Source organism: Camelus dromedarius, chromosome 5, assembly GCF_036321535.1.
Source record: "Camelus dromedarius isolate mCamDro1 chromosome 5, mCamDro1.pat, whole genome shotgun sequence".
NCBI lineage: Eukaryota > Metazoa > Chordata > Mammalia > Artiodactyla > Camelidae > Camelus > Camelus dromedarius.
Genome location: NC_087440.1, coordinates 83,175,047 through 83,191,641, shown reverse-complemented (window position 1 = coordinate 83,191,641; position 16,595 = coordinate 83,175,047). Strand labels below are relative to the sequence as shown.

The 16,595-nt window shown below is 48.6% G+C and overlaps 1 protein-coding gene across 3 annotated transcripts in view; it reads left to right on the top strand.

The window, feature by feature from the left end:
- FBLN5 (fibulin 5) overlaps positions 1-16,595 on the top strand; it is a 70,293-nt gene that overhangs the window by 39,260 nt on the left and 14,438 nt on the right. For all 3 annotated transcript variants that reach the window (XM_031454209.2, XM_031454210.2, XM_010988136.3), the window contains 3 exons: positions 5,891-6,013; positions 10,229-10,345; positions 13,895-14,014. In XM_031454209.2, the coding sequence (XP_031310069.1) occupies positions 5,891-6,013; positions 10,229-10,345; positions 13,895-14,014 (360 nt within the window). The remainder of the gene's footprint in view (positions 1-5,890; positions 6,014-10,228; positions 10,346-13,894; positions 14,015-16,595) is intronic.

The following is a 16,595-nucleotide window of genomic DNA, read 5'->3' as shown; positions in this document are numbered from 1 at the left end:
ACCTGCCTTCCAGCTGGTTTCATGCAAGAGGAAAGGACTTTTTGTTGTTTGGAAAAGGCATCACATATTTGGTGCTTAATTAGAGGCACAGAAATGAGCAAGCTTTGTGGTCTAAGCGTGATACCAGGCACTGGGAACAGTGGGGTAAACACAAAAAGCTCTGGCTCCTGATGAGTGCCCAGGACCCAGAAGACGCATGGAATGCAGATGTCCCGGGAATTCAACAAGCGAGTTCTCCAGGGCTGAGATCTTTAATTAAGCAGGTGTTTGCGAAGTCAGTCCTGTGTGGCTTCCAGCCTTGGCGGAGCTTGTCTCACTGAAAAAATGGCAGGGATCCAGCCCAGCAGCAGGCCTGAAACTGGCTTCAATTGGAGGCGTCGGAATGCGCCATTGTTATTTTCTTCTTCCTTATCAAGCCCCATTAGCTTGAGCGAGGAAGGAACGAAGGCGGGCTGGGAAAACATGTTGTTTCACTGGGTAAAAATTTACTACCAAGGAAATGATTTGGCCGTGTCCAAAAAAGGACTTGTGGAGGCCTTTGGAAAGGTGCAGCCTTCCAAATACTTTTGGCCAGTTTCTCCCAGTGTCACCCAGTGAGAATGTTTCCCTTTGGCTGATGGCCGTTCTCACACAAGAACCGAGACAGTCAGCTAAGGGTGTGTACACAGGCTCACCAAGGCAGCCCTTGCTCCTTCTCAGTCTGGGAGAAGAGAAGACACAGCAAGAGGGAAGAATCGTACCCTGGGTTAAGGTTGATCGTACTTGGCTGTGGAATTCAGGCAGACGCACACAGCCTGAAGCTTTCGGACGTCCACGGTGACAGAATCCTAGGTCCATCCCCAGGTGCTGAAGTGCAGAGGTGGAGCCTGGGATCCCACAAAGGAACAGACCCTGCCTTTTCTCACCTCTAGTCTCAGTCTCCTGCCACATATCTGGGGCTTTGAGGGGAGAAATCTCCAGCTCTGGCTGAACTGTAGAACTAACCATGTTTCCTAGTCCACTGAGCCCCCATGGTGTATCAACTTGATGTCTTCTGAATTCCAGAGCAAAGCCTGCAGCAGGCAGAAGCCAAGCATCCTGATCTTTCATTGCTGTTAGAAACAGCATCTCACCGGGGAAGGGAACAAAAATTTCTCAGGCACCTACTACGTGCCAGGCAGTGGCGATGGGGCCTGTGAACACATTGATGTATGAACTCTCATGGCGACTGGGGAGGCAGGCTGCCGCAGCTCTGTTTGGCAGGACACCTGAGGACCCAAGAGGTTAATCAGCTTGCTTGGTATTATTCAGTTATTAAGTGCAGGAGCCTGGATTCACACCCAGCTCTGCCTGCACCCAAAGTTTTCTTTTTTTTTTTTTTTTTTTACCCAGTAGCCTTTTCTGGGGAGATCTCAGCCCTTTGATCTTCTTTCCTCTTTAGCTTTGGAGCTGGCCAAGTGACCTAGGAAATGCTCTCCCTGTGGGCCTGGGGAAACCATTAGGTTTTGTTTTGTTTTGCTTTGCTTTACAGTTTTTAAAGGACATTGTATTTCAGTGAGGATTTGTGTTATGAAAACAGTTTAGCTATTTTCCCTTTAACCTTTAGGAAAAAGCGCAGAACTGTAAAGGCATGTGGGTGTGTAATATGTATGTTCACATACAATAAATAGCTCGTACACCTGTGCATATGATTTGTATCCAAATGTATTGATGCATATTTATAGCAGTAAGTTGTCCATTCTACCTGCCTGTAGAGATTTTTATAGAATAACCTGTGAGTTAACACTATAATTATACCTGGAACCATTAGTTTTACGTGGGACAGAAAAGTGGGTTGTTTGCTATTTTCTAAGAACTAACTCACTCCCAAGGAAGGACATATTATGGCATAAACAGACAGCATGGGCCCCAGGACATGCTGTGAGAACTCCATCTGACAAGAGAGAGGGGCTCCCCGCCTATCACCATGTGCTTCCATCACTGACGCCTGCTCCAAGGGCTAAAATTTCCAGCAGCTTTGTAGGCCGTGACCTTTTCCCATGCTGTCCCTTGAGTCGGCCTGGAAGATTCTGTTGGTTTTGTTGTCCTGGTTTGCTGGGTGGGTGTAGTCTGATACCTCGAGGCCAGGCCCTTCATCTGGTGCCTTCCTGTGAGGTCTTGACTGGACTTGAAGGCTGTTGCCTTAGCGCACCTGCTGAGGACGTGGGACCCAGCCATCAGTATGATGTCCTACGTGAGTGTCCCTGATGTGTGGGTCACTGTCCCGAGGCTGGGAGCTTACTTCTGCCTCCTGGGAGGGTGTCAAGGAGACGTGGTGGCCTGCTTTGAGGACTTTTCCTGAGTGAGGGGTTGTTTCAGATTGAGAATGGCATCATTGGAGACCACGCTGGGGTTGTCTGAAGGGAGGAGTTTCAGCTCAGACAAAGCTGCACGAGGCAGCTGAGCTGTGTTGCTCAACACAGCACAGATGATTTCATCCTGGGCAGGGGCCATGTTGGGCTTTGACCTGCTGCTGGGATCTGGAGAAGTCAGCGAGCGCTTTCCTCCAGTTTCTGGGGTGCTGGTTGTCCGGACGGCGGGTAGATGTTCCTCCAGCTGGGCAGGTGGAGCCAGGGCTGCTGTGGTGGGATCCTCTAGGGGCCCCGGCAGCTACCCAGGCGGGATGCAGGGAGCCGGCAGAAGGACTCTTGGGAAAGTCTGCTTCCGGGAAACACACAACTGGAGGGGCTGCACTTGACGCAGGCTCTCCCAGTGAGCTGGAGATCTGGGAGGACACACACGCGTGCGCGTGCGCACACACACACACACACACATACACAGAGCCACAGTAGAATGCAAAAAATTAATAAGTGAATGAGTGCATAAGTGATTGAGTGAACCCAGCATTCTTTTCTCTTAAGGGACTCGTCCTAAATATCACACAGAAAAGGAAAGGAGTCCCAGGCATGGTTTGTGTACGAGGATAATGACACTTACTCAGGTTGCCGTAGCTTGTACTTTTCCACTGATGCAGAAAAGGACCCTTTGCCAAAGAATGTCCTTGGAGTGGTTCAATGTATTATTCCTTCTGTTATTTAAGTCAAAGGTATTTAATGTAAGCAATTCAGCTGTGAGCTGGAATGTGTGATGAGTCTTTGAATCCCGGGCGGAACTCACAGCGTGAACACTTTCAGCTTCAGCTCCACCAGGTGTGTAAGCTGTCGGGGGTTTTCGGTGGGGGTGGTGGGTTTTAAAGTCCATCCACCAGAATGGTCTTGTCAACAGGTTGGCTGGAAAAAACTTGTCTGGGGGCTGAAAGGCCTTAATGTTTGTTGCCCCCGTGTTCATTCACTCATTTCACCAAATAGTGAACATTTTCTATGGACACAGCCTTATACCAAGTGTGCTTTGAGGGTATAAGGATGGGACACACATCCCCCTCCAAGACTCCAGACTTACTGAGTTCTCAAAATATGTTTGTATTGACAATCCATCCATTCAATGTTAATCAACTGACAATGCATTCAATCCATTCAATCATTCAATCCATCAGTTCAAGTAGTTTTTTGAACATACATTAACAGAAATGCGGTACAAATGAGTTAATTCTTTAAGTCAGTGAAAGTGGTGTTTTTCAAAAAAATAAACTTTAGAGATTTTGTTTCTGAACTTGAACATTTGGCACGTGCCCTTGTGTGTGCACCTGCATACACCCGGAGGCCCCTCTCGCCCTCCTGAGCCCAGTCCCGTCTACTGGCCAACATTTGGATCCTCTCTTTAGGGCTTTGCGGGCACGGCGGGCAAACCATCGGTTACACAAACACAGAGCCTTGGGGACTCGCTGTCACCAAGGGTCTCTAACAGCTCTGCTCCTCTGAAGTCTCCCTCACCCTCCATTCCCCTCAAAGCAGGGAAAAGAGCACAAATTCCTAAGGCAACGTCGTTCCCAGGGTACAGTTGCCATCCATCACTTCCCACCGGAAAAATGTAAAAAACCGTAAATGTGCTGGCCAATAGTGGCATTATTTAGTATCATAGGCTTTGATATGGATTTGAGCAGGACAGGATGCTGGCCAAGTATTATGCACTGGATCCCCTGGGAGGCTTTGCTGGGTGGGCAGAACTGGGCTGGAAGGGAGGCCCAGAGCAAAGGCAGGAGCTCTTGCAGCTGAGAACGGGGCTGGGTCTTTGCCACCGAGGCTGCCCATCGTCAAGGCATCGGGGCGGAGAGGAGGCTGCCGCCCTCATGGAAGCAGGTTCTTGGAGGCTGTCTGTGTTTAGAGGGCTGGAGCCTGGTTTCTGTGTGATGCCCAGACACCTGGTCCTTTGGAGCTGGGGTGGGAACTGACCAGTGATGTTGGTGTTGACTCTGGACGCAATGGTGGTGGATTGAACTCAGGAGACCATCGCTTACCTGGCTGAATGTTTCACTGGGTCAGCTGTGCTCACTTCCCGAGTGCACACCTGTGCCAGAGCAGATGCTCTGGGGCCCTGGCCGCCTCCCAGTCCCACCACAGTCTGCCATCTATGATGTCAAGAGGCAGACGGTTTTCCAGGTGGGGCAGGAAAAGGCAGCCAAAGCTCAGCCTCTCTCCTCTTCCTGGTCTGCTGGTTCCTTCTCCAACCTGCCTGGGCCTGAGCAGTGTGACGGCTGCTACTCCTGCCCAGAGGGGGCTGGGCGGCAGGCAGCCAGAGGGGCCTGGCCTGGCTCTTCACTTAGCTCCTCCTGCACAGTCTTCTCGTCTGTAAAGTGGGGATCATGAGCCCACTGCACGGGGAGAAAAAAAAACGAGATAACATATGAAAGGAGCCAGACACACTGCGCAAGCTCAGTGAAGTGCAGCTTTTAATATTATTTCAAGGGCCTGATGGTCTGTTCTGGGGAGGAGGGAGAAGGTGTAGATGAGCAAACCCTGACTGCAGCAACGAGGGGGCAAAATGAGGGAGCCCTGTGGAGATGCAGACCGGCGCGGGAGGGAATGATGAGCAGGGAAGGCGGAGCCCGGCCGGGTCAGTTCCTGTGGAGTGAATGAATAGCTGAAGGTTTAGAGAGTCTCATCCTTGAGGTCAAAGTGAGAGCTTGGTGTCAGGAGGTCTTGCTATAGATCTGTGTGCTCTTCCTAAAGTGCAGTATGGGGAGAGAGGGAAGAGGGATTCGTCTCAGCCGAAACAGTTTTGAGAGCTGTGAACACCAGATGTCTTGAGAAATGTGGCCACGAATGCAGAATGGGTCCAGCTCTGCTCTGAAGATCTCAGTTAAGAAGGGACCAACTGGGACACAAGGACCTGCACAGCAGCAGGCGGACGGTTACGGGCATGTAGCAGCATGGAGAAGCCCAACGTGAGCAGAGATCAGCCCCCGGAGCTCTGGAGTGGAGGGGTGGCCGGAGGGCTCGGGGAAGCTTCGTGAAGGGGCAGGAGCCCTAAGCTGAAAGATTTTCGTGCATGGATGCAATCAGGTCACTTGACTACAAGAGTCCGTCGGTGAGGGACATTTTTTTTTCTTCTGTTATGCTCTCCTTGGTGTTTATCACAGCTCTGTGTACACAGTAGGTACACAACAGATGTGTTTAATATGCGAGTGGATAAACCTACTACCAAATGCATTTCTAGATTAGGTTGGTTGTTTATCAAGGAGACCTGCTTTCAGAGAAGGATGAGGTAAGAGGGCAGAAAAGTGCTTAAGGTTGTGTGCTCTCTTTTTGGCCATTTCCTTTGTGGATTTCTGGGGAGCAGCTTAGCTCTGCCTGCTCCAAAAAGGCCAGGATCTCCGGGTGGTACCCGTTAGGGAGGTGCTTCCATCTCTTTGGATATAATCCAGGGACATTATCAGTGGCTACCCAGCCAGATGAGCAAGCAGCTGGCATCTCTGGTGGCTCCAGGGCTCTAAATACATATAGGTGACTTTCTCTGGAATATGTTTGTGTTACAGATGTGGACGAATGTGCAACGGATTCCCACCAGTGCAACCCTACCCAGATTTGCATCAACACCGAAGGAGGGTATACCTGCTCCTGCACCGATGGCTACTGGCTTCTCGAAGGCCAGTGCTTAGGTAACAGCTCTTTGCGGCACACAGACTATTGAAAGTGCATGGTTGCGTTGAGTATTGTGAAGTGCGGGCAGAGCTGGGTGACGTAAGGGCAGCGGGCTTTTCTCTGGTGGTGGGGGAAGCAGAAGGCTATTGCATTTACAGGTAACATCACCCCGTAAATTCAGCCCTCACCATCACTGCCATGTCATCATCAGAGTTTTTGAAAATATTTTTTAAGGATTCACGTTTGATTTTACCTCAACCTTCTTTCTTCCTTCTGGCAGTCTATAACAAAGGCAAGAAATGATAAGGGATGAGGGTTATTCTGTCCTACTTAGAAATCACATGAAGAGAAGGGAATGTTTGCTTAGTCACAGAGATGTCCGAAGTCTCAAACGTGGACCACTGGATTCTGATCTGACATCATCTGGTCCCAATACCCTATCCTAGCCCACACCAGCACGCCCTCCCCACTAGCTGTAGTCTTTTTCAAGGAGTCAGTCATCACCAATTGAGAATTTTGTCCCTGGTAGTTGGCATCTGCTATATGGTCTCTCTGTTTATTTTTACTGGAAGGCTGTTTTCCTTTCTTCCCCTCTAGTTTTTGATTTAGCCAAGTGCATGAATTCATAGCACTCTCCAGCTGTCACTTCAATTTCTCTTTCTAGGGTGTGATTTCTATGCCGTTTTCTTGGAAAAGCCCTACTGGTTTAAATTCTCTAAGACACTATTCTGTGGCCTGAAAGTCAGTCCAGGAGGAACTGAGAAACAAATCCAAACAACATCCTGGAAACAAACAAACAAAAAGTGTCTTCTTTCCAAGTCTTTCCTGATTGAGACTGAGTCCTCTAGAGCCCTGTCCAAAGCATCCTTGGGGCCTGACAAGCCAGCCTTGGCTTGGTTCTCCTTTCCAGGCACCGAAGAGCTGGCTGCACATGGACATTTGTGAATATGACGACTGCTTTGCATTTTAACCAACCTTAGCTATTCTGGAAAATTTGATGCCACTGACTTGAACATAAGCAGATCAGTGTGAGTGAGTTATTTGTATGGGAACTCAATATGTAGAATTTCAGAGCTGGAAGGGATGTTAGGTATTATGTCATCCAACTTTTATAGAGTTGGAAACTGAGACTCAAAGAGGAAGAACATGTTGGACAAAGTTAGAGTGAGTTGGGTCTAAAATCAGTCTCCTATTTCTCAGGCCAGTTTTTCCCTACCACAAGGGGGTGCTAGAGAAGACCAGGTGGTCAGGCCAAACAGAAGGGGTAACAGAGACCTTAGGGCCAGGAGACCCTTCACCACCTGAGCAGGGGCAGTAACTGGGACATCCCTCTACCTGGGAGGACTGTTCTCTTCCGCAGAGCATGAGGCTGTGGGAGGGGTGCTTTCGGAGGCGTCACATGATGCTGCGCGCACAGCCCGCTTACACTTCACATTCAAAGTGAAGACCTTTCCTAATTCTAGCTAAATTCATGCTGTCCCCTGGCCAAATTCTTTTTTTTTCTGTTTCAAAATGTAAGTTCCACAGCTGTCCACCACCCCTCCTATGCACTTTTTGAGGCATTGCGTTTGTAGAAAAACTAGGGGCGGGGTGGGGACTGCCTTTCCCCCGAGCTACTCCTAGGCAGAGGTTGCCCTCTTTCCCCACTGTTGCCTCCCTGGGCTTGGTGATGCGCCCAGCTGTGCGCTTGTAAGAGGTCAGGACCAGAGTTGCACAAGTCAATGTGCTTTCTGAGCAGGAGCTGCATGGCACTCAGTGGGCAGTGGACTGAGCCAAGTTAGAAGTAGCTATGACTCAGAGATAAAATGGGACACAGCCCTCCTCAGAAGGATGGGACAACGGGTAAGGTGAAGGTGGTGTCCCTTCTGGCAGTAGGTGGTAGAAACTAGGCACAGAGGCAAGTTCTGAGCTGACCCCTGGAGCCCTGGGTTGACTCTGGTTCCAAAGGAAGGGGTACCAGGTTAGGGAACATTTGAGGGGAGGTGAGGATGAAACAAGGACCAGTTACAACTATAGTCAGGTCCCCCACCTGGAGGCTTCATTCAAGACATCCTACCCTTCAGGAGTGGATTATCCAGCCCATCAACTTGGGGTCCGGGGAAATGCTTTCTCAGTGACATCAGACTCCCCGTTGACTAGTATATGTCAGCCTGGCTCTGCTAAAAGGAACCATTCACCCACAGAGCTCCTTGCTCAGGAAAGGCCAGCCCTGGCTTGGAAGAGATGTGTTTATCCAGGGTTTTATGTCCACTCTGTCCAAGGAGGAGATCCAAGGTGAACTCCAGTGTCCTTGTGTTACTGGATTCACAGTCTCCAGACTGTAGTGCTACCCAGTTTGTCCCAGCCTACACTCTCTCTCGTTCCTGGCAGCTGGACATATTCATTTTTTTTAATTGAAGTATAGTCAGTTTACAATGTTGCATCAGTTTCTGGGGTGCAGCATAATAGTTCAGTCATACATATACATACATATATTTGTTTTCATACTCTTTTTCATTATAGGTTACTACAAGATATTGAATATCGTTCCCTGTGCTATACAGTAGAAACTTGTTGTTTATTTTATATATAGTAGTTAATATTTGCAAATCTCAGGCAGTTGCCCAGCTAGCTCAGTCAGTAGAGCATGAGACTCTTAATATTTGCAAATCTCAAACTTTCAATTTATCCCTTCCCAACCCCTTCCCCCCAGTAACCGTAAGTTTGTTTTCTATGTGAGTCTATGTTTTCTGTGAGTCTTTTTCTGTTTTGTAAATAAGGTCATTTGTCTTTTTTCTAGATTCCATATATAAGTGATACCATATGGCATTTTTCTTTCTCTTTCTGGCTTGCTTTACCTAGTACTGACAGTCTTCAGGTCCATCCAGGTTGCTGCAAATGGCATTAATTTATTATTTTTAATGGCTGATTAGCATTCCATTGTATAAATACACCACAACTTCTTTATCCAGTTATCTGTCGATGGACATTTAGGTTGTTTCCAAGTCTTGGCTATTGTAAATAGTGCTGCTATGAACATTGGGGTGCATGTATTAAGTTCCCTCTGGATATATGCCCAGGAGTGGGATTGCCAGATCATATGGTAAGTCTATTTTTAGTCTTTTGAGGAATTTCCATACTGTTTTCCATAATGGCTGCACCAAACTACATTCTCATCAACAGTGTAGGAGGGTTCCCTTTTCTCCACACCCTCTCCAGTATTAATGTTTGTGAATTTTTTAATAATGACCATTCTGACCAGTGTGAGACAATACCTCATTATAGTTTTGATTTGCATTTCTCTGATAATTAGCGATATTGAGCATTTTTTCATGTACCTATTGGCCATACGTATGTTTTCACTGGAGAATTTCCTGTTTAGGCCTTCTGCCCATTTGTGGATTGGTTTTTTTTTAAATTATTAAGTTGTATTCTGGAAATTAAGCCCTTGTCAGTCTCATCTTTTGTAAATATTTTCTCCCATTCCGTAGGTTGTCTTTTTGTTTTGCTTAGGGTTTCCTTTCCTGTGCAAAAGCTTACAAGTTTAATTAGGTCCCATCTGTTTTTTTTTTTTTTGCTTTTATTTCTATTGCCTGGGTAGACTGCCCAGGAGAACATTGCTAAGATTTATGTCAGAGGATGTTTTGCCTATGTTTTCTTCTAAGCAAACTTGTCTATATGTTTAAGTCTTGAAGCCATTTTGAGTTTATTTTTGTATATGATGTGAGGGAGTGTTCTAACTTCCTTGATTTACATGCAGCTGTCTAGTTTTCTCAACACCACAGATATATTCACTGTTAATGGAACTGCAAGCAGCCTATCTAAGCCAGAATATGGATTCCTCTTACACTGCAAGTTAACTCGTCTTTTCCCAAAGCAGTGAAACGTTTCTGTAGAATCTTAGAGTGACCCTTAATGTTGGATAAATTCAGTGTTGAATCTTGGAGCTGGATAAAATCTGAGAGGCCATCTTAACCAACATCTCCCTCTAAGTGGAAATTTCTTCTACCACTTTCCAGATAGGTTCAAGTTCTCGTGGGACAGAAATGGGTCACGGAGGATCGTAGGGAAATTGAGCCTCGGAATCCAGAGGGTATCACCATCCCTGACACTTTGTAGGCACTATCTTTGTGTTAGTTCCTCTTTGCTTCCCTTTGAGATCCTGCTCCAGAAGAGCTGGGCAATAATGATGCTGGGGTGGCATCGGTGATGGAGAAGAAATATCTCACCTTGCTTGCAACTCTTGTTTCCAGACATTGATGAATGCCGTTATGGCTACTGCCAGCAGCTGTGTGCGAATGTTCCTGGATCCTATTCCTGTACATGCAACCCTGGTTTTACCCTCAATGAAGATGGAAGGTCTTGCCAAGGTATGTAATGTGAATGATAGCTTGAGCACAATGTGAAACCCTAGATGCTGTCTTCTTCAGAGTCTGATAGTTTATGTGGGTGGGAAATGCTGTTGTTAAAGTGTATTCTCCCTCATTGTCACTGCCCACCCTTCCCACTGCTTACAGAAACCTGAGATCCCAACTGAGGTTATGTGAAACCCGTCAAAGTGTGCTCTGGGTTTGCTGACATTAGAGCCACAGTCATCCACCAGCTGGGAGCTTACCATTTCATGGTTCCCTCTGTGCCTCTGCTATCCAGAAGTAGCCCCGTCAGCTTTCTTGGCTAATCAGAAATGTTCTCGCATGTCCTGTAACCTGAGTCCAGTTCCTGAGGCCCAAAGAGGGAAGATCCGAGAGGTCTCCTGATTCTTGGTGAATTGCAAAATATTTGCCAACACTCTGTGCAGGGGTTTCATGGGCAGTTTTGATGCCTCTTGTTACAGGTTTCCCTCCAGCCTGGACTAGGAGGGCCTGTTACTTAGCAGAAAGTCCGGGGGTGGTGGTAATTCCCTCTCCAATCTGACATCACCCACCGTAACAGAGGGAAACAAAGCCGTTTTCTGATGCTCATGTGATCGCTTCCCAGACTGATCAGTAAGAAAAACAAGCTTCACGCCTGTTCCCCTTTCCATCTGAAGGTTTCTTCTGCTCAGGAAGTGAATGGGGGGGACTTAAGACTCAAGGAATTAGTGCAAGTCCTGCCTGGCCCCCGACTCCCCGCCCCAAGCCCGTCGCCCGGGCCTCCAGTCCCTGGCAGCTGCATCATCCAGGGTGGAGGCAGCGCCGGAGACTCAGAATGAGGTCTTTGTTTGGAGCCTGCCACCAGGTTTTGCAGGATCCATTTCCTTGTCACCCTACTCGGGGTCTGGCGGGCAGGCTCCCGGCCAGCTGGTTGGAGGATATTATGTCTCCATTCGTTTAATCGTATCTAAATCATTGGGTAAACAGGAAGGCATCAGCGTTAAAGAGTTTGATCCTGGATTCTTTGTAAGTCTCTCTTCCAAAGCCGGTTCTGCTGATTGTGCCAAGAAGTCTCGGCTGTGTTCCTCTGGCCAGGAGGGGTCATTTTCTTCTGAGAGCAGAGGCTGGGCTGGAAGGCTGAGGGAGCTGACGGAGCTGGGAGCGGGTGCCTGGCTCCCTTGCTGCTGGGACAAGCGACTTAAGGCAGATTCAGGCTTCTCTGTGCCAGGCCTGCGGGTTCGAGATGCCAGCCCAGGTTTTCCCCCAGCGGCTGGCTTGGTGTTCCCAGCACCTCCTGGGGCACAGCCATGCACAGCAGAGCCAAAAGGCCCATGTATCGTCCTTCAAGGTCAGGCCTTTGACAAGGAGCAGTTAACACACCTGGCGATGCCAGGTCCAGCAGTGTGATAAAAAGCAGCAGGCCCAGCTCCCAGGCCTGGACACAGGCACTTGGTCACTGGGATATTGCATCAGCAGGGCCCACGGCAACACAGGATGTGACAAGCTCCAGTGAGCTTTTGTAACCCTAACATCTCAAGCGAGGAAGAGTGTTTTGCACTCTTCAAAGCATTGTCACGCTTTAAGTTCTCTGAGCCCCGAATCTTAGCCTCATGAGGTAGGCAGGGCAGATGAGGAAGACTGTGAAGCAACTTGGCCAAAGGCACACAGCTCAGTGGTGGCAGAGTTGAGTGTAGAACCAAGGGTCCAGCCTTCCTGTCCAGCAAGTTGACATGAGGTGGGGTCTGCTCCCACGGGATTCAGGAGGGCGTCTGATCATGTGTGGATCACAGAGGGGCAGGAAAGGGCAGCCAGGGCCCCAGGGGGCGGAAGGTGCGAGAGAGCACAATCTGACCTCATTCATCTTGGAGTGGCCAGCGTCTGGCTGGAAGCCGAGGCCTCCAGCCCTAAGACTCATCCGGGCCGTCCTGCTTGAACCAGCTCTCCATGGCCCACACCACGACATTCTCCTGGCCTCCCTGGCCTTCTAGGTGGATAGCCTCCAGACTCCCACTAGGCACCAGGAGAGACTGGCATCTCGCTGGACCCTCCCTGCCTGACTGTATTTTTTTCCCTCTGGAGGTTATAAAGGTGCCAGGGAGCGGCAGACGTGTGGGCATGGGAATGCCCTCTTCTTTAAGAGAAACTTCTCAGGCTGCTCACCTGTTAACTCCGAAAACACTCAAATCTCTGTTAAGAGTCATAAGAAGTTTACCCGGACTTTTGAAGGCGAGAGAAATCCTCTCAGCTGGAAATTTGGTCATTGCCATATGAAGTGTGGGAGAAGGGGGGCGTAAAACAGGTCAGCCAGGGCCATTGTCCAAAGGGGCTCCCTCCCTTCCTCCCTGCCTCTGATGAGCTGTGTAGAATTGTGGGTATCCTGGAAAGACCCCTGACTCATGTCCCAGTTTCAACTGTGCCCCTATTAGCTGGGGGACTTGGGCACATCTCTCAACCTGAAAACCAAGGGAAATATCTTTGTGGATGTATAATTGTTGTAAAATGAACCGCACGATTAAAGGTGCATGATTTCATACACTTTGGCATGTGTATACCTCCACAAAACCATCACCAACTCAAGATAGTGAATATTCCATCGCTCCTTAAAGTTTCCTTGTGCCCCTTTGTGGTCTTCTCCTTAACCTACTGAATGTATAACATGGGCTGATGGTCCTTAAGGAGGGTTGTAAGGATTCAGTGAGTGTGAGCTCCTTTTGTAATAATCAGTAACATTACTCACGTGTAATTGTCTTAGTCTATTCCGGCCACCATGCCAAAATATCATAGACTGGGTGGCTTACACAGCAGAGTTTCACTTTCTCGCGGTTCTGGAGGCTAGAAGTCCAAGGTGAAGGTGCCGCAGGGTTGGGTGCATGTGAGGCCTCTCTTCCTGGCTTGTAGAAGGCTACCTTCTCCCTGTGTCCTCACGTGGCAGGAAGGGCAAGAGTAAGCTCTCTGGTGTCTCTTTTTAATAAGGGCACTTATCCATCATGGGGGCCGCACCCAGATGAGTTCATTTGGCCTTCATTACCTCCTAAAAGCCCCATCTCCAAATATCACATTTCGGGGTCAGGGTTTCAACGTATGTATTTTTGCAGGGAGACACAATTCAGTCCACGGCAATGATGACTTGAGTTGTTATTAGAATTATCATGATGATTTATCTGTTTACCTGAAACTTCAAAGTCAGTGGGGATGAGGGAAGAGCTCATTGGGGATGAATGCAGTAGGTGGTGGGAAAGGGCAGATGTGCCTAGAAACTCCTGTTGGTGAGCCTTGGAGGGCAGTTACTGGGAGGTGTGTATGTGTACATGTGTATGTGTTCATGTACACGTATATGACGTGTGTACATGTTGTTTCTACCTTCCCCAACTTGCAACCCTCGAAGGGACGTATGGCTGGAGCCCCTGGTTCTTCAGTGAACACTGTGGGATCTGAACTCGATCTGATGGGTCCTAGATGGAGATCCTTGGTACCCGTGCACCTGGTGTCCTAGGGGTGGTAGATTATGTTGCCGGTGCACATGATCCGTCACGGGAATGGGCAGTGATGTGCTTTGGTTTTCCACAGATGTGAACGAGTGTGCAACCGAGAATCCCTGCGTGCAGACCTGCGTCAACACCTATGGCTCTTTCATCTGCCGCTGTGACCCAGGATATGAACTCGAGGATGACGGTGTTCACTGCAGCGGTAATGGGCTTGGCGTCAGAGACCACTCCCTGTACTCGGAGCACCGGGGTGGGGGCTTTCCTCGCAGGTGTTTCCTCTCGTGTCCCAGACACATCTCCAGTTTGGGACTTTTTCCAGTGCAGTGGGGGGCACAGCCACACAAAACAGAGATGAGTCACTTCCCAAAAGGTGGAGTGTAGCCCCACGTCCCTTGTCATTTGACCCCTAATGCAAAAACCAGTGGAGCTGCCTTTTAGGGTCTGACATGGGGTTGAAGAGGAAATGGCCTGTTGGTATGAGTTGTCTGTCATCACTCAGCACTGAGTCAAGTCCTCGGGGTAGAGCAGATAGTACTAATGGAATCGTGGCGGGAATAAAAGCAAATGTCATGGGGTACGTTTGGGATGGGGAGCACTGAATGAAGGAGATCAGGTATGTAAGTGAGAACACTGTGAATTACTAAAATCCCTGCCATCGGTGCCTAGCTCCAGGCCTGCACACGGCGTACATGCACCGATTAGTTCTCAAATCAACTAAGGAATGATTGGATGCTGAATTAGCTTGTTGTGAGAACAGAGACGGCTCCGTTGACCTTTTATAAATTTATTCCAAGCCCACGAATCTGTGATTCTCTGCCCACGCTAGCTGGTGGACACTATTATCATTTTCTTAGAAACATGTAAACTCTTGTAAACGCCTTGAGACTAGAGACAGCGTCTTACTCATACTCATTCCTGTAGCGCCCTGCTCACAGCCATGTACAGCTCATTCTTTGCTTCATTTTTTCCTTTTCTTTCTTTCCCTGTTTTTTGTAACTATTGAATTAGAGTAAACTCCATTCCACCCACTTTTAGCATCATCAGCAATTGTAAAGGAGCACCGTCCAAATTAATGATGCCCTGCTGTATTTTTCAAAATAAGTGGGCTACACCTGAGGGCATGAAAATCTTCCTGTCCTGCAGAATGGAAAGTTTCCTAATCTCGGGCTTCACTGTAACGGGAACGGACCCAGGTCATGAATGGGACTTGTGTGATAGCTTTGCTGAGGACTGGAGTGATCTAGGGACAGAATTCTCTGAAACAAATGAGCACTTCTGCCTTGGGGCAGGAAAGCTAGAGCCCAAGTAGGCACAGTTACAGAGAACCTCAGACCGATTAAATCTCAGTCCCAGAAATAGCTGCAAAACACCCTCAGGCATGAAAAGCTGCTTTCTTCCTAGATTTCAGTCCCCTCCCCTCCATAGCACTCCTTGGGGAATCTGGGCCAAGGAACTAAGAGGGGGAAAGTTTATCATTAAGAGCTGGGGTTATTTGTCTTTGGAGAATCGTTTGCACATCCACAGATGGTTATTGGCTGTCTGTGGAGGAGGCATGGGAGAGTGACTCTGTAGTCAGATGGAGCTGAGTTCAAATTCTGTGTCTCCTGTATTGTCCTGTCCCTGGCCAGGTCACTTGCTGAGCCTCAGTTTCCTCATTTGTGAACAAACATCTTCCTAGGTTGGTCTAAGGATTAAACGATTTGGGGGTCTCTATGTGTTGACTGACTTTCTCTAAGCGTCGGTGTAAGGAATTTTTGGCTTTTCAAGAATTTTACATCCTTGGTGGTTTGGCAGGGATTTTCAGCTGACTCACTTTAACCAAAATGGCTATCTTCTTGTCCACGTTCACCATGACACCCGCCTTCCTAAGACGTGGGGTGACCCCTGTCCACTGCGGGCTGGAGGGCTGGTGCCGGCTAGCAGTGTGATGCGGGGAGTTTGTTGTCTGTCCTGTCCTGCTTACTCTCTTTCTCTGCTGCTCCCTTATCCTGGGAACTTTTATCTTCTCTGTGTTATTACAGCTGGTGTGGCTCCTCCGTGCAGCCCTAGACCCTTCCTAGCTGTGTCTCTTACGGATTTGCTAAGAGAGCTGATCCTGTAAACCGTAGTGGGTTCTCACGTGGATGAGTGAAAAGGGCCTCGTGTGTGCTCCCTGCTGGAAACTGGGCTGATATCTCAGATTGTGTATTTCAGGTGAAGGATGGAGCCACAGCCATTGGTAGTCTGGGGATTGTGGCCCTAAGATAAACTGAGTGGGTTTGTTAGGTGGAGCTGGGTGCTACCCTCTCCATTTGCACTGGGGCCAGCCCTGCTTAGGGGACTTCTCAACCCCAGGACTCCCCAGATCCATCAATTTTAAGTCCTGAGCATGATTTACTCAGGGAGACGTTATGGCATTGTGTTGGTGAGTGTAGGATCCAGAGGCCAGTTGGCTGAGTTCAGATCCCTGCTTTAGTGCTTGCTCGTTATCTGTAGGTTTGGCTGAACTACCTAACCTCTGTGAGCCTCAGTTTTCCCTCCGGAAAGTGTGGCTAGTAATAGCACCTCCCTCATGGCCTGAGGTGAGGAGTAAATATGATGAGGTGTGTAAAGCATTTCACCCAGGGCTTGGTACGTAATGAGCTTTCAGGAAATGACAGGTTTTACCACTGCCTCTACTAAGGGTATGAATGGAATCTACAAGCTTAACAGAAATAAGCAGGACACTCTGTCTCTGTTAGGATGGCTGGGGCCAGAGACCAGACTCTACAGGGCCCCCAGGGGAGCAGGAGGGGGGTATGGCA